This window comes from Lampris incognitus, chromosome 16 (assembly GCF_029633865.1).
Source record: "Lampris incognitus isolate fLamInc1 chromosome 16, fLamInc1.hap2, whole genome shotgun sequence".
Taxonomy (NCBI): domain Eukaryota; kingdom Metazoa; phylum Chordata; class Actinopteri; order Lampriformes; family Lampridae; genus Lampris; species Lampris incognitus.
Window position 1 is genome coordinate 35,307,392 of NC_079226.1, and position 25,188 is coordinate 35,332,579.

The 25,188-nt window shown below is 40.6% G+C and overlaps 1 protein-coding gene across 1 annotated transcript in view; it reads left to right on the top strand.

Moving 5' to 3' along the window:
- The window catches only part of slc4a11 (solute carrier family 4 member 11), a 174,017-nt gene that overhangs the window by 128,886 nt on the left and 19,943 nt on the right, over positions 1 to 25,188 (top strand). The window contains exons 8-12 of the mRNA XM_056295854.1: positions 2,838 to 3,047; positions 12,288 to 12,372; positions 16,716 to 16,841; positions 17,257 to 17,370; positions 20,886 to 21,018. Coding sequence (XP_056151829.1) covers positions 2,838 to 3,047; positions 12,288 to 12,372; positions 16,716 to 16,841; positions 17,257 to 17,370; positions 20,886 to 21,018 — 668 coding nt within the window. The remainder of the gene's footprint in view (positions 1 to 2,837; positions 3,048 to 12,287; positions 12,373 to 16,715; positions 16,842 to 17,256; positions 17,371 to 20,885; positions 21,019 to 25,188) is intronic.

The following is a 25,188-nucleotide window of genomic DNA, read 5'->3' on the forward strand; positions in this document are numbered from 1 at the left end:
AAAGTGAAGTTTACGGGGGGCAACAAAAAATTGAAGCTGAGTAGTTTATATGCACTTATGCCAACCCTGTTCCCAATTAAAAGTATTGATGCCATCTTTTGTCAGATCAACACATCTGCATTTCTTCCTGTGCACACCACATATTAGTAGAGCCCAGCAGTAATTGTCACATGATAGACAAGTATTGAGATAATGGCATGGATATATCAGTAACACCAAGGAATAAACAACAGTGTGGCATAAATCATATTCATGAAACAGCTTAACTGTTTTTAACACTCTGTTAACAAGGCAAGTGGCTTAGCTCATGTTACTGCTGAATACCTTAAATATGCCAGTCCGGGGATAGCTCCTCTCCTTGCTATTTGTTTTACTGGCTTTATGATCCATGGCTTGTTACCAGACTCAATGTTGTCTGTTCTGTTAGTGTCAGTCATTAAGGACAAAGCTGGTAAAGTATGCAGCCTAGAGAACTACAGACCTATAGCTCTAGCCAGCACACTGTCAATAGTCCTAGAAAGAATCCTGCTGGATAGAGTGCATGAATTTATCAACTCCACAGATAACCAGTTTGGTTTTAAAGCTAAGAATGGCACTGACTTATGTATAAATGCCTTAAAGGAAATTGTAAACAAATACAGAGGCCAAAACTCATCGGTTCTTATGTGTTTTATTGCTACTTCTAAAGCTTTTGATTGTGTTAATCATAGAAAGTTGTTTGTTAAATTGAGTCAAAGAGGAGTGCCTAAATACATTGTGAGAATTCTGGCTTATTGGTATGCCCACCACACTATGCAAGGAAAATGGGGTAATAGTGTTTCAGCCCCATTTGGGGTTAGCAGTGGTGTCAGACAAGGGAGAATTCTGTCTCCAGTTCTCTACACTTTATATATTGATGATTTGTCCAAGCAGTTGAAAGCCTGTAACACTGGATGCATGACTGGTAATACGTTGGTGAACCATATTATGTATGCAGATGACCTTGTCATCCTTAGTTCCCGTAGCGCTGGTCTCCAGCAGCTCCTTGATATATATTCTGTGTACGGTGTGGAGCATGATATCGAATACAGTGCTAGTAAGAGTGTTGTCATGATCTGCAGAACCAAAGAGGTCAGTCATCTAAAATTTCCTGATTTAAATGGTCTGATAATAATCTTGGGGTATGTAATAAGGTGAAATATCTTGGGCACTATATTACTGAACAAATGAGGCGATGATGATATTTATAGGCAATGCTGCATGATGTGTGCACAAGCAAACACTCTGTCATGCAAGTTTGGTATGTGTCCCGTTAGTGTGAAGATGTCTCTGTGCAGAGCATATTGTACACCACTTTATACTGCACACCTGTGGTCAAACTACAAAAAAAAAGCAAGCTTACAGAGGCTTTGAATAGCTTATAATGATGCTATGAGAATACTAGACCTAGATGGTGTAGTGCAAGTGAAATGTTTGTGGCTGCAGGAGTCAATACCTTTCAGGCTCTTCTAAGAAATCTCATGTATGAATTTATTTGCCAGCTCAATGACTCTGATAATGTAATCATCAAGGGTTCAACTAATACAAGATTCAGTGCCACACGCTACCAATCCCGGCAGTGGGACCACTGGTATAGCTGCCTTCTTATAAGACACTGATTTGTTCTATTTATATTATTTTATTGTGTTTACTCTTTGTATTGTGTGGGGTTTGTCTTTTACCTATTTGTCTTTGTCTGTTATGGACCCTGAGTCTGCAATAAAGCTTTTGAATTGAAAAAAAATTGAATTGTTTCACACATGCCTTTTATAGATGTATTCTAAATGTAATCTGAATAAGTTACTTTTTACGTATTGTAACTGAATACATTACTGATTACACTTAGGTCAGTATTCAGGCATTAGATACTTTTTCAAAGTATTCTGCCAAACCCTGGATATTACCAACCATCCAACTCTTGTGACCAACAGAGTTCCATGTCTAGTGATTCCTCACAATCAAACACAAAATTATATTGAACTTACCTCCCTGTCTCACAAATAAGAGTGATTATTCAATTCAATTCAATTCAATTCAATTCAATTTTATTGTCATTAAAAACTATGTGCAGGCACATGTTAAAAATTAAATGAGGGCTGTGGCTTCACCAAACAGTGCAAGACAAACACAGCAGACACAGTATAAGATATACGCACATGAAGACCAAAAGCTAAAAATAATTTAAAAGAGAGCTGGAGTACAAAATATTTAAAAATATCTACAGACATTCAGTGGGTAGCCAGGTTCAGGTGGGCAACAGCTTGTGGAAAGAAGCTGTTTTTGAGCCTGGTAGTGCGGGCTCTGAGGCTCCTGTAGCACCTCCCAGAGCGCAGGGGGGAGAACAGTCCATGGTTGGGGTGGGTGGGATCTCTGCTGATGCTCAGACCCCTTCGAAGGCAGCGTTTGTGATAAATGTCTTTTATGGCTGGGAGCTTGGTACCGGTGATATGCTGGGCCGCCTTGACGATCCGCTGCAGAGCTTTCTGGTGGTAGCTGTTAATTAGTTGTATTTTTGAAACATAGTATATAATTGGATGTTTCACAGCTGCGGTGTCTTATTGAACATCTTATTGAGCATCTTTCTTGTCACATCAACCACATGCTCAGAAAATTCTTGCTAATGCAATATACTTCCAGGCACTTTTCACATCATAAAATCAGGTAATGATTTTCACAAAATGGATATTCAGCTTTTTTTTTTATTTGAATACAGCCAGAATGTTAGACTTTTAAACAGCATACTCTTTACCTATGTCTTATGGTTTTCTTTCTTTCATAACCCAAAGTGTAACCCATATTGACTTTCTGTCTTCCGACAGAAAAGCACCAAGACGGCAATGGAACTAGGAAGGACGTTCGCCACCATGTTCTCCGATATATCCTTCAGGCAGAAGCTTTTGGAGACCAAGACACAGGAGGAGTTCAAGGAGGCTCTGGTGTTTCAACGGCACCAGCTGACGGCAGCTAATCAGCAGCCTGTTGCTGTGGAGGAGGAGGAGACTGACCCACGTAGCCACAAACCCCTCAAGGTAGGCAGCAGTGAAGTGTGTGTGTCTATCTGCAGGCTCAGGGAGGGAGGGAAGGTTAGTTTGTGGATGCAGTGTTTTTACGATTGTGTGAATGTTTCCAGCAGTCTTTTAAGTGTATGCTTTTATGGTGTGTGTGTGTGTGTGTGTGTGTGTGTGTGTGTGTGTGTGTGTGTGTGAGATATTGTATTCTGTGAGTTGGTACAGTATAGTATGGACGTATTCTGTCGGTTGGGACATACACTCAGTGACCACATTTTTAGACACACCTACCTATAGGAGCCTCTCTTGTGGCTAGAACAGCATGAATTCCTTGGTGGATTCAGTAAGGCATTTGAAACATTCCTTAGGTATTTTTGGCCATGCTGAATGACTCCATAGCATCATGCAGTGCCTGCAGATTTGTTGACCTCATGTCCAAGCTGTAAACCTCCCGTTCCACCTCATCCCAAAGGTGCTCTATTGGATTGAGGTCTGGGCACTGTGCAGGCCTCTGGAGTAAATTGGAGTCACTGTCATGTTTGTGGAACCAGCTTGAGATAATTCCTTTTTTTGTGACATGGTGCATTTAGCCTACTGGAAGTATCTATTTGAAAAAAAAGTTTGACTTTGGCAATGAAGGGATACATCTGGTCAGTAGCAATACTGAGATATATTGTGACACTCAAATGATAATCAGTTGGTGTCAAGATGTCCAATGTATGCCAAGAAAATATTTCCTCCACTATTACACCACCACCAGCCTGTACCATTGACACAAGACAGGATGGATTCATGGAGTCCTGCTATTTTAGCAAAATGTTGACCTTTCTATCAGTGAGTCACAATTGAAACCCATAAGCAAAAACCAAGATGGCTGCCTAAAATGTGTGCTACGGTGGCTCCAGTAGAGTTATCTTTAAAAGTTTATTTCCGAGTCTATTTTTGAGTCAATTTTCAGAGCAAAATGGGCCAAAAGAAAAGCGGTAGCATTACGGAAGTGATTGAGGAGATTAAGAAATCTCTCGACTTCTTGTGGATCGAGATGGCAACAGTTGCTGCTCAACAAAAGAGGATCTTGGAGCTGATGGACAAAGTCCAGTCAGTCAAGAAACAAAACGCGGAAAAAGATAGAAAGATCACATCTCTGGAGAACCAAGTGGCTGACCTTGAACAGTACTCCTGGATAAGTGATCCGATTATCACCGGCCTAAGGACCAGACATCAAACCTACGCAGCAGTGGCCTCTGAGGACAATGCTGCCCGGAGCGGGGCCAATGCCTCCCAGGCTGAGAAGGAATTACTGGAACATCAAGTGGTTGGTTTCTTGGATAGCAAGGGCTTTTCTGTTGACAGCAGTGACATTAAGGCTTGTCACACCCTGCCCAGCAAAAACAAAAGCGCAACACCAGCTATAATTATCCACTTCAACAACAGGACGAACAAGCAGGAGCTTCTCAAACAAGAATGGAAATTAAAGGGTCTGATGTGTACATAAATGAACACATTGCAAGGAGAGCACGCATACGAAAGAGACAGAGCAAGATCCAGGCGATATGGACAGCAGGCTGCAAAGTATTAATTAAGCTGAGTGGATCAACACCAGAGGCAGCTAAAGTGCTTATCATACGGGACATAAATGAACAGGACAAATTTGATGTATGAAAGCTGGGAGAGCAATCACAACAAGGTCACAGTATGAACACATGAAGATCAACATAACAAAGTAAATAAACTCACTAAACACTCAATGTCAAATTCGGACAGAAACCTCGGACGGAAACATCCACAGAATATGAAAAACTGGACTTGAAAACTGTCAAATACACTGAATATAAATCACAAGACATTGAAAATGATACAGACCCTGAGAACAATTTTTTACAAGAACACATACAGTCATGTAAATACTACACTGAAGACCACTTTAAAAGAAATGTAAAAAGGATGGCACAATATCATTAATTCAGTTCAATAACAGGAGCCTTATTTCAAAAATTTCAAAGATCAATCACTGCTTAAGAAAACTGGACAAGACATTCACAGTAATTGCAATATCTGAGACTTGGCTTGGTGAAGAACAGACAGACATGGTGAAGATTGAGGGTATGAACTGTTCTTCATTAACAGGATACAAACAAAAAGCGGGGGAGTTGCACTATACATCAGTGAAAATTATAAATGTAAATCTGTCAGGAATATGTCATTTGTCTTGGACAATATCATGGAATGCATTACATTAGAAATGGAGATGGTGAAATCAAAAACATATTCTAATAAACTGCATATGCAGAAAACCTGGATCTTGTATAAACACATTTAAGGAAAAGCTTCTGGAATTTTATGACGATATAAATAATAAGAAAATGGTCTTTGTCTGTGGGGACTTCAATATTGATCTACTAAACAAGAACACAATACAACCACAGAATTCATTAACTCAATGTACAGTACCGGCTTATGTCCCTCAATCACAAGGCCAACTAGAATAGCAACACACAGTGCTACGCTAATTGATAATAGATTTACTAATGTTACTGACAAGGGCGTAACAAGTGGATTATTAATAAACGACACAAGTGATCACCTGCCAGTCTTTGCAGTCATACAGAGCTGTACTAGGACAAAGAATGACACTAAAACAGTCAAAACAGGTAAATACAAATCAAAATTTGCCATCAGCTCTTTTAAACAAGACCTAATGAAACAAGACTGGAACAATGTTTATGTGGAAGATGTAGCTGTAGCCTATGACATATTTCTGTCCATAACAACTTCTCTCAATGGAAAAAAAAGGTCCTCTAGGAAAGAATGTAGTGGAATAAAATTATGCTGAGAAACTGTGGCTAACTAAGAGAATATAAAATCTATTATATAAAGAATTCTTAAAGGAAAGAACAGCAGAGGCCGAACACATATGAAATACATAAAACAAACTAACACGAATTATGAGAAGCAGCAAAAAGGGATACTACAGTGAATTACTGGAGGAAAACAGAAACATTATAAACACATTGAAACTATTGAATGGTATTGTTAAAAATGGAACTGGGAAGTTACCATTCTATGACAAAAAACAACACAACCACTACTGATATGACTTCAGCTGCAGACGAGTTCAATACATTTTTTGCCAGTGTTGGTCCTGGTTTGGCCGGGGAGATCGCAAAGATTGGTAGCAGTGATAGTGTAGAAAATATGTATGTCCAGGTAGCGTAGCGGTCTATTCCGTTACCTACCAACGGTTGACAGTTTGAATCCCCATGTTACCTCCGGCTTGGTCGGGTGTCCCTACAGACACAATAGGCCGTGTCTGCAGGTGGGAAGCCGGATGTGGGTATGTGTTCTGGTCGCTGCACTAGCGCCTCCTCTGGTCGGTTAGGGTGCCTGTTTGGGGGGAGGGGGAACTGTGGGGAATAGCGTGATCCTCCCACACGATACGTCCCCTTGGCAAAAGTCCTCACTGTCAGGAGAAAAGAAGTGGATGGCGACTCCACATGTATCGAAGGAGGCATGCGGTAGTCCGCAGCCCTCCCCAGTTCGGCAGAGGGGGTGGAGCAGCGACTGGGATGGCTCGGAAGAGTGGGGGCAATTGGCTGGATACAATTGGGGAGAAAAAGAGGGGGGCGGGGTCCAGGAAAAAAAAGATTAATGTTAAAGAAACAATATTTATTAGAGGGACTGACGAAAGAGAAATTATTGACACTATAAAAAAAAACAACAAAAAAACTCGAGAGCAAGAAGTCCACAGACCGGAATGGTATTGACATCTCTACAGTTAAAAATATTATCGAATGTATAGCAAACCCCCTGACACATATATCTGTAACCAGTCTCTACAACAGTGGTGGGTCATCTTGTCCAGAAAGGGCGAGTGTGGGTGAAAGTTTTTGTTCCAACCAAGCAGTTACACACCTGTGTCTCCTAATCAAGTTTCTCAGCAAAGACTACTGGTTGATTAGTGGGATCAGGTGTGTAACTGCTTGGCTGGAACAAAAACCTTCACCCACACTGGCCCTTTCTGGATAAGATTGCCCACCCCTGCTCTACAAGCTGGTGTATTCTCGAGAAAAATGAAAACAGCTTAAGTCATACCAATGTATAAAGCTAGAGACAAACATATACTCTCAAACTACAGACCTGTTTCCCTGCTTCCACAGTTCTCTAAAATACTGGAAAAAATATTTATATAAGACTAGATGATTTTCTCACAAAACATAATGTACTGTATGAACAACAACAGGATTTTAGAGCTAACAGGACAACCTCATTTGCGCTGATATAATTTGTAGAAGAACTCACAAAGGCAGTAGGAAAAAAAAGAATATGCAGTAGGGGTATTTCTGGATTTAAAAAAAGCATTTGATGCTGTAGGTCATGAGTTATTAATAATAATAATAAAAAAGGACAAAGATATGGTATCAGAGGGATAACACTATCCTGGTTATCAGTTACCTACAGAATAGGTACCAATATGTCAAAATACAAAACTTCAAATCACAATTACTGACAGTTAGGTGTGGGGTGCCCCAGGGCTCAGTGTTGGGGCAATTGTTGTTCATATTGTACATAAACAATATACTATGTGAAGTGTCAAAAACCCTGAAAACCATTCTATTTGCAGATGATACAAACTTACTCTGCTGTGGAGACAACTTGGAACAACTCTTGGATACAGTGGAAAAGGAATTAAGCAGGATGAAGAGTTGGTTTGATGAAAATAAACTAACACTGAATTTAAGCAGAACAAAATTTATAATCTTTGGGAATCGATCTACCTACTCAGATGAGGAACTCATGATAAATGGCATAAAAATATAAAAAATCTCTGAAATTAAATTTCTTGGAGTATTAACAGACAACAAATTAAAATATCCAACTCAATTGCAACACTGAATAAAGTCAAAGATCTATTAAATCAAGTTTCTCCATATATATTGTACTGTTCCTTCAATCTCCCATACATTACCTACTGTGTGGATGTCTGGGGGAACACATACAGTAAGTACAAACACAGATCCAATCTTCAACTTCCAAAAAAAAGCTATATAAATTGTAAATAAAACCACTTACAGAGAGTCAACACATCCACTTTTTATCAAAGTAAAAGCTCTAAAATTTAAAGATTTGGTCATTTTAAAACTATTCAGATTATGTACAGAATAATAAATCAACAATTACCTATCAGTATCCAAGGTTTTTTATAACTGAGAGAAAGTAAATACAGTTTGAGAGGAACCTATATATTCAAAAAACCACCAGTAAGGACAGATGCAAAACATCACTGTGTTACAACCAAGGGAATTGGTTTGTGGAAAAACTGTAGTGATGAGCTGAAAACATGTGGGAATTTATCTGAACTAAAAAGATTCTTCAGAAACAAAATATTGAACAGTTATGAGACAGACCAGTGACCAGTTTTGTTGTTTTTTGTTTTTTTTTGTCCAAATGAGTTGATTTGTTTGAGTCGACTGAGATAGATATCACGGATATGGATGGCTGTAAATTGAGCTTTCAGTTTCAATTATCAAATATTATCTATCAACGCGTCATGCAGTCATGAATAGTATAAGGGGTAGGACTAGAATAGCTCTAAACTTCTTCTTACCCCTTTTGAGCATGATTGGTATTATTTCAGTTGCTTATTTGTCACTTATATGTTGCCGATGATTTTGTTAATTTGTTTTTATTGCTGATGTTTTCTTTAACACGTTCAATAAAATTGATTGATTGGTTGATAAGCAATGGTTTGTCATACCTGGCATTTTTCTCCCACACTTTGATCGTCCGGTTTTGATCAATCTGTGCCCTCTGCAGCCTCCTCTACTTATTCTTGGCTGACAGGAGTGTAACCTGGCGTTGTCTCTGCTGTTGTAGCCCATTCACTGCAAGGTTCAATGAGTTGTGCATCCAGATATGCCTTTCTGAACTCCACTGACGTACTGAGCAGTTAATTACACACTTGGAGTCTTTGTGTTAGCTTGAACGAGTCTGTCCTTCTCCTCTGAACTCTCTCATTGACAAGGTGTTTTCAGTCATAGAACTAGATGTTGTTTCTTAATGCACCTGTCTTGGTAAGCTCTATATTTCACAGGGCAGGAAAGTCCCAGAAGGTGTGGATGGCTCTGAGCTGCAGGAAGCACTATGCTTAGCAGCAGTGGTCATACTACATTCCAACGTCGCTGAAAGGATGAATCCACAATGATCTGTGCATCTTGCCCATTCAGACATTCACTTGAATAGTAATTGTCTGACCTGTATAAACTTGGTGATTCGTTGTGTGGAAGAAGAGGCTGTTTGTATTAACGGGCAGTCATTTCGATTTTCCATTTGAGATGTGCTTGTTGATAATTACAACCCGGGAGCCAAAAAATGTAGACTCACCCAGAACTAGCCTGACAATATCTAATTTTCAGCCTCAACTTTTGCACTCTTCCACCTTTTTTGTTAAGATCCTTGTCCTTCTCTTCTCTTCTCCCTCCTATCTCAAGCACCTTTCCCACTCGCATCTCTGACATACACCCCACCCACCACCTCTTCCTCTTCCCCCTACTTGCCTCCACACTTGGCACACTCCACTCCTCCATCTTGCCTCACCTCCTAATCAATCAGCCAGGCCTCCTCAGTGGCTAAATGACCTTACATCTCTCACAGTCCTGTCAGGACCACCTGACACCCACCCCCACCCCTCTTGAGCCACTCTGTTCAATACCACGGAACAACGCCTGCTCCTAATGTTGCTGCTGACAGGCTGGGAGTCCCTCAGTGATTTCACCTTGGCTCTGATTGCAGGAGAGGTTCACCGGGGTAGGGGGGGGTGTTAAACCAGGGCTAGAGAGATTGTTAGGCTATTGCTGCTCATCAGAAGAGGGTGTGGTGGTGGTGGGGGATGTCATCCTGGTGACTGAACCAGATAAAGCATTTACCACATAGGCTGAGGACCGCAGCTGCATATCATCCCCGCAGTATCTCTTTCACCCTATGATGTTTCCTCTCTCTTGCTCTACCGTTCTGTCAATAAAGGCTTAAATTGCCCCCGCCCCCACCTGAAATAAAAAAGGTGCAGATCAGGATTTTCATGGGTGGACTCACTCTTTCTTCCTTGCTAGATTTTGAGTCCCCTCCACCTGCCTGTTAGTCTTGCACACGTTTTTTTTTTAATGGATGTCTGTTGTCTTGGGTTTTTTTTTTTGTTTGTTTGTTTTCATATGCCTTGCTAGTGCAAGGGCCCTGGAGCAGGCACATACTTGCTGTAGGATACTCTGATTAAGTATGTTTGTACTTGGGCACCCTTACAGAACTTTGTTTTCTTTTACATTTTTTAAAAGAACTTTTTCAAGTGTGCTTTATAAACATTAGACTGAACTTGACTCTGGACCACCCACAACAACATCTCTCTCTCTCCTATACTTGATGAAATGAGGCCAAATTGTTGTTGTGCTTTACTGTTTTTGCTTACCATTGCCTCACAATATCGACCGTTCGGGACGAATGGCAAACAGGTGGACACTAATTCCTCTATGAGACTTTTGTTTGTCGAATCTGAGCCAACCGCTGGCTATGGGCCACGGTGGTCAGGCCCCCCACACACACTCATACACTAAACACAAACAAACACACACACATTTTCCCTTGTAATAATAAAGGATGTCATTATGTATAGAACTTTAATGGAACAGCCTTTGTTGAGCAAGCATGTGTGGCTTCATAAAACTTGCCGCTGTTTTTTTTTTGTTTTTTTTTTCAAGCATTCCAGGGCGGTTTTCATGGAGGTAAATCGCTTTGTTTGCCAAAAACCGTCAAAACTTTTAAGATGAGAAAGAGTGCAAATGTTTTACCAACGGCTTTTCTTAGCAATTCAGTTCAGGTCAGACATCCCTCCCTAAAAAAAAAAAAAACACATTTAAATTTAATTCTTGTTTTTTTAATTTATATATTCAGTTCATCCAAATATGTTTTTATATGTATTCCTATATCTATTTATTTTTTTAAAATGTTGTGTTATGTTTAAATGCCACAATTAACAATGCATCAAGTTGCATTTCTGGTAATGTGAAAACTGAATTGGCAAAAAAGAAATATGGTCCTGGTTCCTGTTGATGAGAAATATTCCTCCACTTATGCTGAGAGGTCAGAGGTCATAGTAAGGTACAGAGCAGTTCCCCTGGAGCTGGTTGAGACAGCGCCTTGCTCATGGACACTCCAGAAATAACACAGATGGACATAGTACATATGCTTGTTGTTACAGGGACTTGAACCCTCCGTAGCCTTCCAGTTGAACAGTCCCTAGCTTCGCTCACAAAAATCAGTTATAAATGCCATAAAGTTGGTGGCAATACTTTAGCCAACTATATGTGTAATGGAGGTTGCAGTGTTCACTTCATTCATCCCATTTCGGGGTATGTTACTTCATTCAACGATGTAAACAGACATTATTTGGATAATTAGTCAAAACAGAATTACTTCCTATCTTCTAGCACAGTGTGCCAGACCAAGACCTGAGTTGATTGCATTGGCTTTTATTCCAGCTGTATCTGTCTTTATTGTGTCTGACCCTCCCTCTCTTTGGAGTAGGGCCCATCAGATAAGTAGATGGTCCAGTTACAGCAACATCGTAAACACTCGACGCAGCAGAATTTTAAACAACAATGGTAGCAGTGATGAATGGTGGTGATACTTCTATTAAGAAGGAAATATAAGTAAATAATGAGTCATGTGATTGATAAATCTTGTGCAGGTTAAACCAGCTGACCCAACACACACACACACACACACACACACACACACACAAAACTTGTTCTTATAAAATTGCTTCATAACTCTACCATAACTGCCACGAAGCTACCCATCTTCCACTGAAATTTGAAAACTCCTGTTTCTGAACTCAATCAAATGGCTTTCACTCTCTTATGTTCCCCATTTACTTGCAGTAAAATTGCTCCAGTTATACTTTGAGATAATAATACCCACTACAGTCTTTCCCTGACTGGTATGTCTTCATCACATGCCTCTACATCATACAAGAAGCCCTGTAGGGACACATATTTGTAAGCTTTTGTCAGACCGCTGTGGCTTTAACACGTGTCACTCCATACTACTGGTTGCTTTTACTGCAGGTGACAGAAATCTACAGTATTCCCTTTTCTCCATTCTATGTAGGCTGTGCTTGGTACAAACTGCAGCTTAGCAGCTAAAACGTAACTGTAAATTTTACATCTAAAATTTCCTTAACTTAAATTGAAACTTTTTTCCTCCCTCCTTCAGTGTAAAGATTTTTTCAAAGCTGGCCGAGGGATCTATGAAGACTTGTGTCGCAGACTGCCTCTCTATCCCTCTGACTTTACAGATGGTAAGTTCGCCTTTCTTGTGCCCCCCCCCCCCACACACACACATCATCATCATCGGCGATCACTTGTAGTCGAGTATGATTGTCCTCCTGTTGGTGAAGTGGATTATTTGTGGGTCTTCAGATGACTAGAGGCTGATCCTGGATTCACAGAGTCAGTTGCATTGTGGGCAGTTGTGTGTCACAGATGTGGTAGTGGTAGGTGGAGGATCAGTTTTGGTGGTGGATCTCCATTGTCTTTTTGGTTCCTAGATCATCATTCTCCAAAGGTTCCTGTCACAGGCCATCTCTTCTCAGCTGTTGAGGTTGAAGTGCCATTTCCTCAGGTGGGATATGAGGTTATCCTTGTACCGCTTATTTTGTCCTCCTTAGGTGCGCTTCTCTCCCTAAGTTAGCCATAGACGGCCTGTTTCGGGAGATGAGAATTTGGCATGTGGATTATATGGCCTGTCCATTGCAACTGGTGTTGTGTGATAATTGTTAAGATACTTGGTAGGTTGGCTTCCTTCAGGATGCTGATGTTTGTTCACCTGTCTTCCCAGTTGATCCTGAGGATCTTCGCATCACTGGTGATATTGTTCCAGGGCTTTGACATGCCTGCTGTAGGTAGTCCAGCTTTCGGCACCATAGAGGAGTGAGGGTAGAACTACTGCTTGATAAACAAGCAGTTTGGTTTTATTCTTGGATGTCCCGATCCTTGAAAACTGTATGCCTCAGCCTTGCCAAAGTCCCACTAGCGCATTTTATTCTGTGTTGTATCTCAGCATCAATGTCTGCCCTGGTGGTCAGGAGGCTCCCGGGATATGGGAAGTGAGCCACATTCTCAAGAGTATTGCCATCAATGTGAATTGTGGGGGCTTGGGATGTTCCTTTAGGTACAGGTTGATGGAGGATTTAGTTATTCTTTATGTTGATGTTGAGACCCATGAACCAGTATGCCCTGGCAAAGGTGTTCAGGATGTTCTGAAGATCTGCCTCTGAGTGGGCAAAGAATGCATTATCATCTACATACTGGAGTTCCATGATAATAGTGGAAGGCAGTTTGCTTTTAGCCTTAGACCGCCTAAGGTTGAAGAGTCCACTGTCATTCCTGTAGAGCACTTGGAAAACCCTCAGGTAGGTTGTTGCTTGTGATGTGGAGGATAGTTACAATGAAGCTGGTAAACAGGGTGGGTGCTGTGATGCAGCCCTGCTTCACCCTGGTGTCTACTCTGAAAGAGCAGTTTCAGAGCCGCCATTGCTAATAATTGTAGCTGTCATATCCAGTAGTCAAAGAATCCTGATGTATTTGTCTGGGCACCCAGTCTCGGAGAGGACACACCAGAGAGTGGCCCGGTTCACGGAGTCAAAGACCTTCGTGAGGTCAATGAAAGCCATATAACGTAGCAGATGTTGCTCCCGGGATTTCTCTTGAAGCTGTTGAGCTGTGAAAATCATTTCCGTTGTCCCCCTGGCTGGGCAAAAGCCACACTGAGACTCAGGAAGGATCTCTTCTGCCATAGGTGTTCGTTGAATAGCCAGCATGTGAGTCGGTATTTTATCTGCAGTGGATATAAGTGCTATCCCGCTGTAGATGCCACAGTCCACTTTATCTCCCTTAAAGACTGGCAATTAAGGCATCCCTGATTTCAGCAGGAATTTATTCCTTGTCTCAGATTTTATGGAGCAGAGTATAGATGTGATGTAAGAATTCAGAGCCACCTTCTTTGAGGACTTCGGTGGGATCCCATCAGGTCCAGAGGCCTTGTTGTAACTCAGCTTTCTGATAACATCCTGGACCTTGATTATGCCAGGGGGTCACCCATGTGCTGCATGATGGGTCTCTGTGGGATTTGGTTGATGGCTTCCATCTCAACAGTGACGTTTCGGTTCAGTAGCTCCTGAAAGTGTGCTCTCCATCTAGAGCTGATGGCCACTTTGCCATTTAGGAGTGATTGTCCATTTTTGGAGTGGAGGGGATTGAGGCCTTGGTAGCTGGGTCCGCACACAGCCTTGGTAGCACTGAAGAGACCTCTGGTGTCACCAGTGTCAGCAAGCCACTAGATTTCCAGGGCCTTCTCCATCCACCAGTTGTTTTTCAGTTCTCTTCAACCTGCATTGTATGACTGCCCTAGCCTTAGAGTGAACCTGTCTTTTTGCCTTACAGTTGATGTCATTCTGCCATGTGCAGAAGGCCTTCCTTTTGGCGTCTCTCAGATGTGAAATCTCAGTGTCATTTTCATCAAACCAGTCCTGTTTTTTCCTAGTTTTGAAGCCAATGATATCCCTGCTGGTCTGAAGGATTGTGGTTTTCAGGGCCTCCCAGTGTCCTTTGTCATCCTCTGGGTACTGTTTTGGGAGTCGCTCTTGTGGGGAGTTCTTTTGGCATTGTGCCACATGCGCGCGCACTCTCTCTCTCTCTCTCTCTCTCTCTCTCTCTCTCTCTCTCTCTCTCTCTCTCTCTCTCTCTCTCTCTCTCTGTCTCTCTGTCTCTCTGTCTCTCTCTCTCACTCACTCTACCCCTAACCTTATCCTTAAACCTAATCCCTTGCCCAGAACAGAAATAACCCTTTACCTTAGGGACCTAAAAAATGTAACTCGGACATCAGCCATTTCTGATTTTACAATCTTTATAAGGACATTGACTCCCAGTGAGGATAGAGAAACAAGTAAACACACACACACACACACACACACCACCGCCGTTGTGTGAATCATCTTCTTTATTATGGCACACTGGGGTGTCTATAACACTTTTCCTCACATCAGTGGTTTATCTATGTCACGGTTAGGGCTAAGTAGTGCCAATATCACTATTTAAATGTCTCTCAAGGTGTGTTCATGTTATTGCACATAACCTCTTAGTTTTGTTTTGTTTTTTTACTTGTTTGTGAGCTAACCATAAACACGCCAATGTTAAGATGATGTAGGCGTGCATGTGCTATGGAGACAGCTGGAAACCGCAGCAGCTAGAATAACGATAAACAGGTGACGAGCAGTTGGTTGCAGTTCTCAATTAAGAGATAAGTTCTTGTATCTCATCTATTCCGATACTCCCAGGTCCATAACTTCTAATTTCCCCATCTCACAGAGGCCTTTCTTGGCAAAATCAAAAAAGATTGGGAAGACGAACTTGGCAAAGTTATAGATGACAATGACTGGGATGGTGCATTAAGTGAATAACAGTATGTCTTGTTCCAGGCTTAATATGATGCAATTTAAGGTTATCCATCCAATCTATTTTACCAGTTCCAAACTCTCCAAAATATATTCCAGTGTCACACATACTTGTAATAGATGTAACATGTCACCAGCAAACATGACACACATGATTTGGTTTTGTCCTCATCTACAAGGCTACTGGACAGCTTTTTTCAAACACCTTGCTGAGGCTTTAAGCATGGTACTGACACCGTGTGCAGAAATGGCAATTTTTTAAGTATTACCGGGTCATCAAATAATTAGGAGGAAAACAAAGGACAGCATTGCCTCTGCATCCTTATAGCACTTAGAAGAATGTTGTTGGAGTGGAAGTCACCATTCTCCCCCAAAGCTTCTCTGTGCTCAAAGATCTCATGACGTTCTTAAACCTGGAGAAAATTAAGTACAACCTGAGGGGGTCATCTGGAAAATTTGAGTCTGTTTGGTGCCCTATGATTAATTGCATAGTTAATTTAAAGACACTTGAAGACACTACAGGACAAATGAAGCACTCACCATTGATGTGCACTCTGTCAGAACGTCATTACATTTCACATCATGTGCAGTGTTGTCGTTTTGCATGCTGTTTTGTTTTATCATTGACTTAACTCCACCTGGTTAAGAAGGAAGGATGGGTTAGACAGTGTGGGAGTGCATTGGTTGTGCTGCAGGACTTAATGCAAAGTGTTTTTAGCTTTGTACCTCAGTACTGTATGCTGATAGAAAAAACTTCTGCTGTTAGTCATAGAAATAGGGTGAAACAGCAGGATTTACTTACTTAGATATTATTTGGTATGGAAATAAATGGGTTATTCATGGTGACGTTCTTTTAGATAGTTATATATACACAGTGCGGTGTGTTTTCTACTTTAGAACATTGTGCTTATGTTCTCTGGGGTGTTTTTATGTTTAGCATCCCACCAAATTAAATTCCTTGCTCCTGTAACTTTTACATTGCTAAGGTTGAATTGTCACACATGCCTCTTTTGTATTTTTGATTTATTGTTTATTATTAATTTGATTTTCCTTTAACATTCTAAAAAAATCAAGCCAAAATGTCTTAATTAAGAAAAAAAAAATCTTATTTGAGAGTGAACTCTAAATGTTTGGGGCCTTCAGGGCTCTGATGTGGAATTGACCCAGGCGTTTGTTCTCTTTCCACTCAGGTGTGGTTGGCAGTAATAAAACACTGCTGAAGTACATGACCACCGCCATCTTCCTCTACATCGCCATCCTGCTCCCTGCCATCGCCTTTGGCTCCCTCAATGACGAGAGCACACGTGGCGAGATCGGTCTGAATTCCCACTTTAACATTCACATTCAAAACACAGACCAAAGAGGCTAGAGAGACTTGTTTTGCGAGTCAGGTCAGACTGTCATGCGCTGATGTAGATGGGAATAAACTACACATGTACATATGTAAAAGTCACACATTGGCAGACTGTCGCACTCGAACAGATGGACAGAGGGATGTGCAAACACAAGTGCACACGTTTACACTGTTGTATAGTCAAGTCAGTTAACACAGCCCACACACACACACACACACACACACAGAACTATATCCAACATGGTGCAGACACATACAAGTGTGCCATATCAACCACACACATTAACCAGCACACAACAGTTTACTGCTGTAATAGCTCTGTGTTTGTCTTTGCTTTTACCCCCCACCCCCACCCCACCTCGCTCCCCCAACCCTAGATGTTCGGAAGACAATCATTGGTCAGAGCATCGGTGGGGTCATCTACTCTCTGTTTGCTGGTTCTCCTCTGGTCATTCCCCTCACCACAGCACCCCTTGCCATCTTCATCAGTGGTAGGTCTACCTTGTCTTCCTCATCCTTGCCCCAGTTGAGCTTAGTGCAACCAAAATTAAAACTTGTCAAAATTCTCTCTCTCTCGGTCTCTCTCTCTCTCTCTCTCTCTCTCTCTCTCTCTCTCTCTAGAAAATGGCATCATTTCAATGATATACTTTGTGAAAGTGTGTGTATGTGTGTTCACACATATTTGCCGGTAATTGTTGCTGTTGTCCAACTAAAAATAAGTATCTCCAACATGGGATCACCGGGTCGAATCCCCGTGTTACCTCCGGCTCGGTCGGGCGTCCCTACAGACACAATTGGCCGTGTCTGCGGGTGGGAAGTCAGATGTGGGTATTTGTCCTGATCGGGGCACTAGTGCTTCCTCTGGTCGGTCGGGGTGCCCCCCGGTTCAGCGTAGAGGGGGTGGAGCAGTGACCAGAATGGCTCAAAAAGAGCAGCGTAATTGGCCAGATACAACTGGGGAGAAAAAGGGGGTTAAAAAAATATCTCCAATGCATAAATGTTTTAATAACGGAAGGAAATAAAGGCAATTTTTTTAATGATACCTGTGCGTGTCAGTAAGGGATCACAAGAGTCATGACATCACAAGCCTGAAATATAAAAAAAAACATATTAGATAGATAAATAGTTCACAGTGAAATTCCTGTCTAGGTTTAACACAGAATACAGAAAATAGAACTAAATGACTCTTCAGTTCAAATCGGCAAAAGAAAAAGTGCTAAAGCTGCAGCTGATGAAGTATACGTTTTACCTTATATGTTTCGCAGCTGGAATTCTGAGTCATGTAATTTTGCTGGAGGCTTTGTGGTTGGGTGACCAACAATAGCAAGCAGTCTGTCTGATGCAAAGATGCAGTGTTGAAACTGTGGCTATGTGTTTGGGGTTGATGTGTTAATCTCTGAAATGCGCAAGATGAGACTGGGCCAAGCCAGTCTCGCCGGGCAAATTAGAGCACTTTATTTACTGGCTTTGTCTGAGTGCCACAATGATGTCTTTGTAAACTCATAACTCATCTGTGTGCACAAAATATACTCGATAATTGTGGCTTTTTTGGCAAAACCATTAGATTTCATTCATTCTTATTAAATGAAATGCACTTACATTTTTAGGGCCCTAGATGTTATGAACTCAGGTTGGACCCAGGCGCAGCACAGATAGACAGGATGATCTGGTCAAACTTGGTTTAATCAGCAGAGGCAGGCAGAGGTCAGAACACCAGGGAATCGGTCTAATATGTGATCAAACAGACAGGGAGCAGGCAGGCGGATAAATGGTTTCAGAATTCAGTTCAGGTTACTGGGAAGTCAGTCCAAAAACAGCTGACGGAGCAGGCAAAGTACAGACAGCAGAGTTAAACATGAGCAGGTCAGGCAAAAGGTTCACAAGGGGGAAAAAAATGCTGGACTACGAGGCGGCAAAACACATTTGACAAATAAAATTGACTTGACTTGACTTGATAATCTGGCAAGAACTCAGTGGGAACCAGGGGTCTCATTTATAACTGTTGCATACACACAAAACAGAGCCTGAAAGAGGCGTACGCCAATTCCCAAGCAAAATTTGTGATCTGTTTAAACAAACTTGACGGGAGAATGTGCACACCTGTAGGTAAACTCTGTTGCACGCCATTTTCGGCTTTTGTGCACACGTACACTTTTAGTAAGAATCCTACACACTGTTTCATAAATGAGACCCCAGGGGAGTATAAATGCTGAGGAGCTAATGAGGGAATGGGGAACAGGTGTGGAAGACATGGGGTTGACTGGTGGCAAAAACAGGGGCAAGAAGTGAAATGATCGACAAGACAGGTAAGAATTTAAAAATAAAACAGGAAGGCAACAAACTGGGGGGAAAAAAACCCAGGTAAAATGAGTGACTGGACTGAGAACAGACACTGCTAATGCTAAATTAATTTTGTTTTATTCGTGCACAATTCGCCTGCATCGCAGGTCAAGGATTATAACTCCGATGACCTCTGCCTTATCCTCAAGGTCACTTCAAGCTGAACGACATGATAAAAATGTAGTACTTGAAAAAGATCAGCAAAACAAACCAACTTAATTTGATTACTGGCTTCTCTTCAGATTTGTATTACTCACCCCCCTCGTTTTTCTCCCCAATTGTATCCAGCCAATTACCCTACTCTTTCGAGCTGCCCCTGTTAATGCTCCACTCCCTCTGCCGAGGGAGTGCAGACTTCCACATGTCTCCTCCAATACATGTGGAGTCACCAGCCGCTTCTTTTCCCCTGACAGTGAGGCGTTTCGCCAGGGGGACATAGCGCATGGGAGGATCACGCTATTCCCCCCGAACAGGTGCCCCAACTGACCACAGGAGGCGCTAGTGCAGCGACCAGGACACATACCCACATCCGGCTTCCCACCTGCAGACACGGCCAGTTGTGTCTGTAGGGACACCCGACCAAGCCGGAGGTAACACGGGGATTTGAACCGGAGATCCCCGTGTTGGTATGCAACGGAATAGACCGCTACGCCACCCAGACACCAGATTTATATTACTGATATTGTTAAAGGCGCCATCAGTAAAACTTTTCTTTAGTGACCAAGAATACAACATGTGGGCATCCGTTCCTCTGAGCGATGGTGGCCTGCAAGTGTCAAGACTAACACTAATAAGTGCTCACGATTTCACAAACTTCTAAAGCAGCGATCCTTCAGAATGTTAAGTGAAGAGTAATCATGTTGTCAAACACTGTATGTACAATGTTTATAACTTATCACATATGGCTATATATATTTAATAACAATGCTGGTTGCCTGTCCAACATTAGCATGGCTGGCTTGGAATCTGTTTTTATGCCTTTTATAGTTGCAAAGCTTTTGACCCCTCTCAAAAGGTATAATAATTATATTTATTCCACTTTTGTATCAGAATTTATAATTTTTTCCCCGCTGGATGAAAAGGTTTTTTGGATTCTTTAGCGTTGTGTCGCAAAGGTGGCTCCTCCATGTTGGAATGTTGAAACGTGCAGCAAGATGAATGTGTGAGGAGCCATAGTTTAGTGGGAGGACATTGGATTCTCAAGGGCAGGGCACCCTCTACTGGCCCATGTACCAGAACTGCCAAAAATAAACCAATACCAAAAATAAACCAAGATTGCAGGCCTGAACGCAGGTTTTGAAAGCCAGAAATCTCATCGTTCGGTAAAGATACCGTTTTGCTGGGCAAATGGTACGGATCAACAACTCTTTCCGACCCCCCCTATGTTAAAGTCAGTCCCTGCTATGATCAAAATTTTACTGATAGTGTCTTTAAAGAGGCTCGATACTAGCAGCGGCAAATTACATTTTTTGTAATTTTAAATTAAGTTTTTCATTTTTACTCTGTGTTTTTACATTTAAGATAGCACCTGTTCTCCTTACTAGTAAAGTTAGAGTTTGCGTTAAGGTTAGGACTAAGTGTCAGCATAAACCCTGATACTATTCATACATATAATTATATGGTCTCACATGGTTATTGGTATGTGTGATTGTGTGTGTGTGTGCAGTGATCCGAGGAATCTGTGATGACTATGAATTGGACTTTCCGGCGTTTTACGCGTGCATCGGCCTGTGGAACAGCCTCTTCCTCATCCTAGGAGGAATCTTCAACGTTAGCCTCTTGATGAAGCTCTTCAAAAGGTTCCTCTTACACAAACATATTCACTTATGTTCAATTAAGTTCAGTTTTCACTTCAGTTTAATTCAGTTCTGTTTAGTTGAATTAATTTCTTTACAATTTAATTCAACCTATTTCAGTTCACTTGACCTCAGTTTAATTCCTTTCAGTTGCTTTCCCCCCTCATTTTTCAATTCGGTTATGTTCTTTGTTCAGTTCAGTTCATTTCAGTTCAGTTTGTTTACCTATCCCCCTCAGGGTAATTTTTATGGCATGTGTGAAAGCATTTATTAAAAACACACACTATACATAAAGCTAGTAACCTTGTCCCAGTTTTTTGCAGCAGCTCTTGGTTGGGTGGGTGGGGGTGTCATTTTCCCTCATATGGCCTAGTTTATGTTCCATTGCTGAAATAGTTTGTTGTATCCTTCATTAGTCCTATAGCTCTTGTTTTAATTATTGGGCTTATTCTGCTTTGGGTTTTTTTTTTGTGTGTGTGTGTTTTTTTTTGTTTTTTTTTTAAGATTATGTACTGAATTAAACTGGCCAAATGGAAGGTAGGAAGAAGAGGTGAACAATATATTGTATGTATTGTTATTGTGATATAAGCATTTTTGATATTCTATCACCAGAGGTGATATCGGCACAGCAGCACATGAAGCTGATCATGCATGCTCTCCATGCACAGAGTCAGTAGTTAGCGTGTTCTTTACTGATGCTAATGCCAGACACAGTTAGCTAGCCTTCCACAGGAAGACAGCGTTTTGGGCATACGAGATGATGTGGGGAATGCGAAAGATCTAATTGTAAAAACCAAGGCGACGTCAGTTGTGGTCAGAAGACCACAGTTAAGTGCACAGATACTTACAGACACAGACAGAACCAGCAGGCATGGGCGCATATTTAGAGGACTGACGGTTCTTGCTTATCTATTTGCAATAGCGGGGTAATTTGTAACCTCAAACATGTCATATTTGGAGATGGCTAAGTTTAGGTATAGGTTCAATGTACTCAAGATTTTTTTTTCAATGTTTATTTGGGAAGGGACAATGTACATTAATCAACGTTCGAAACAAATGTAAATGTACCCGAGTTAGCTAAGAGGCCAATTTACCTGAGTTAGTTAAGAGGCTAGTTTACCTGAGCTAGCTAAGAGGCTAGTTTACCTGAGTTAGCTAAGAGGCTAGTGTCCATCGGCAGTCCCTTTGCCTGATGTTGTTTGGCATCCTAGGATAATAAAATAGCACAAAAGATACAACATAGTTAATATACAATACAAGAAAAACAAGAGCAAACAAACAAGAAAATATGTGCAGAATATACAAATAATGTAGAAAAAAGATAATATAGTAAATAGAATATGTAAAAATGCAGTAAGGATTTGGGTAAGGATCTAGAAACTGTTCGAGAAATTATGAATGATTTTAGATTTGACAAAGTTGGCCTCCATCCTGCAAACAGATCCATTCTTACGCTTCACACTCGTTTTCGGCATATGATCAGTTATTTTAACATTAAGTTAAATAAATAACTGATAAATAAAACTAGGAGAACATTTTTGTCATGATCTTACTTTGGTTTTCATAAACCTAATTAGATTTAGTTTGTATTTAAATACTGTTTTAAAACTGCTTCATTTTTTTTTCATTTATTCACCATTAAATTTTTTATTCAACAAATTAGTTAATAATTCCTGTTTAGTTAAGCACATCTCCTGTCACCCATTCCAACATGGACTGTTTTCACTCCGTAAATTAAAAGTTGCAGGCCCTTTTATGTACTTATGTATTTACAGCACTAATATGGACATACAGGTCAACAAGGCTTATTCACTTAGACAAATCCTTATACCACTCAAAGTACTCTTGAACATTTCTCTCCGGAAGTTTGAAGTAATTGGCTCTTGGCCGTTTTTGCATAGAAAGCACTGATACACGCCAATACTAAACGGCATGTTACCTCATTGAGTAAGATTTATTCTGCTGATCACATCTCCTTCTACCACCAAGGGCAATATGGAGGGTTTCACTATGGAAGTTCAAAGTAGCTCTTTTTGGAGTGTATTGCGCAGGCAGCAGTGATATAAGAATATATTGGTCAATCACTACCTGAATTTTTAACATTTTATTTATATCTAACGTTTAAAAAAGTGCTGCAATGCAGAGACATTTTGAAGTTCACTGTGATAAAGAATTTATTTGCCTGATATCAGACAGAATTGTGAACTCGTTACACTCCATCAGTCAACTTGGTTGAGTGGGTGGATTCAAAGTTCTGGGCCCAGGCAAAAGTTCTATGGAAACATTTTATTAACCTTTCATTAAAGTATTGTTGAAAATAAGACTTGTTTTACTTGTGTTGCAAGTACCTGCAATACATTTTGTGTCTTTTTAGAAAAGTGGTAGAAATAGAATTGATTGCTATATTGCAATCACAATATGTAGCATAATTATCGCAATATGACATTTTGCCCATATCATGCAACCCATCAGCATAAAGGTAGATAGATAGATAGATAGATAGATAGATAGATAGATAGATGGGTAGCTAGATCAGTCATCTCAAGGAGTTTGGATCAGCATCTAAAGACAAGCATCTTCTGACTACATCATATTAAAAAACTTAATTAGTGTGAATGCGGCATTCACACTATTGCTTTGCAGTTCTTTATTTATTTTTCTTCCGCCCATTTTTTGACACTTTGTAGCTCCTTCATACCTTTAGCTACTGAAACCATTCAACTATCAAAATGTTCAACTCATTGAGGACATTATTGCTCCTCTTTCAGATTTTTCATACCTTTTGAACTTTTTGAAATATTCAACGTTTTGCAGCCATTTTTTGAATGGGAGTCAATAGGGGACTTTTTTAACTTTTCCACCTCTTTTACTCCTTCATACTTTTAGCCACTGAAACCATTCAGGTATCAAAATGTTCATCCCTTTAAGCCCATTAAGGCTCATGTTTCGTTTGTTTTTTTAAAAAAAAAAATTATACTTTTAGACATATTAAGCTTTTTCTACTTTTTCAAAACAATGGAAGTCTATGGGGAAAGGTTGAAACCCTCATCACATTTGAACTGTATCTCCTCCTTCATTTTTACAGCTAGAAACCCCATTTAAAGCTTAAACAGTTCAGGACATTCAACTCTTTCAGAATCCTATTCTGATTTTTAAAATATTTTATAGTTTTTGAACAATTCAACTCTAAAGTTTAGCAATTCTGCCATACACTTTGCCTGTTAGAATGGTCAGTCCTATTGTGACATCACATATCAATCTGAAACTCAACTGCCAGCCTAATTAGATTGCTTTGCAGTTCTTTATTAGTGGCACCACTTCCACTTTTTCATACTTTAAACTACAGAAACCATTCAACAATCAAACTATTTATGTATTTAGCACATTATGGCAAATTTTTCTGTGTTTTATACCTTTAAAACTTTTAAAATATTCAGCCATTTCACGTTTCAGTTTCCAGGTATTTCAGATAGGCTAGTGACTTTGTGACTTTTCCTATTTATCCATTTTCAGCAATGCTTTCGCGATTTCTTTCAGCAGCTCAGCATCCACACGCTTTTTCTGTGGAAAAGCATTTTTCTAGTTGATAGTTATATTACTGAGCACATTACTGAACTCAGGGATAATTAGAATTGTCACAGTAAGAGTTTGATTGCAGCATATCTGTGTAGAGTTTGCAAGTATAGTGGCTATTTGAAGCAAAAACAGTAGCTGCTGCCCCTGCTTCTAGTTGAGGTTTTATTTTAACACACCTTGAGTTGTAAGATCTGGATTCATGCAACACCGTGTTTGTTGATTAATTTGTTTATCGTCATAGGAAGATATAGAACTTAAAACTCTAGCCAAAAGGGTTGTATACCAGTCCACTCAACAGTGTGGTGTATGTTGGTGATATGGTTGAATGGGGAATTAAATGATAATGTTATATAAATCAAATAAGAAAACAGAAGGATCCATCTTGAGGTGGTCTAATGAATGATCAAAGGCATGGAAAGTAGTCAAAAGAATGTTCAAATAATTATGCTCAAGAAATGATGACCAAGAATGGTAATGAAGAGATGGTTAAAAAAATGGTGTTTGCCCACAACTAGACACTAGGACTCCATTGTCTCTGAGCAAACTGAGACTGCTTTCCCATATTGGTTTGCACCACACCCCAATCAGTTTGGCATG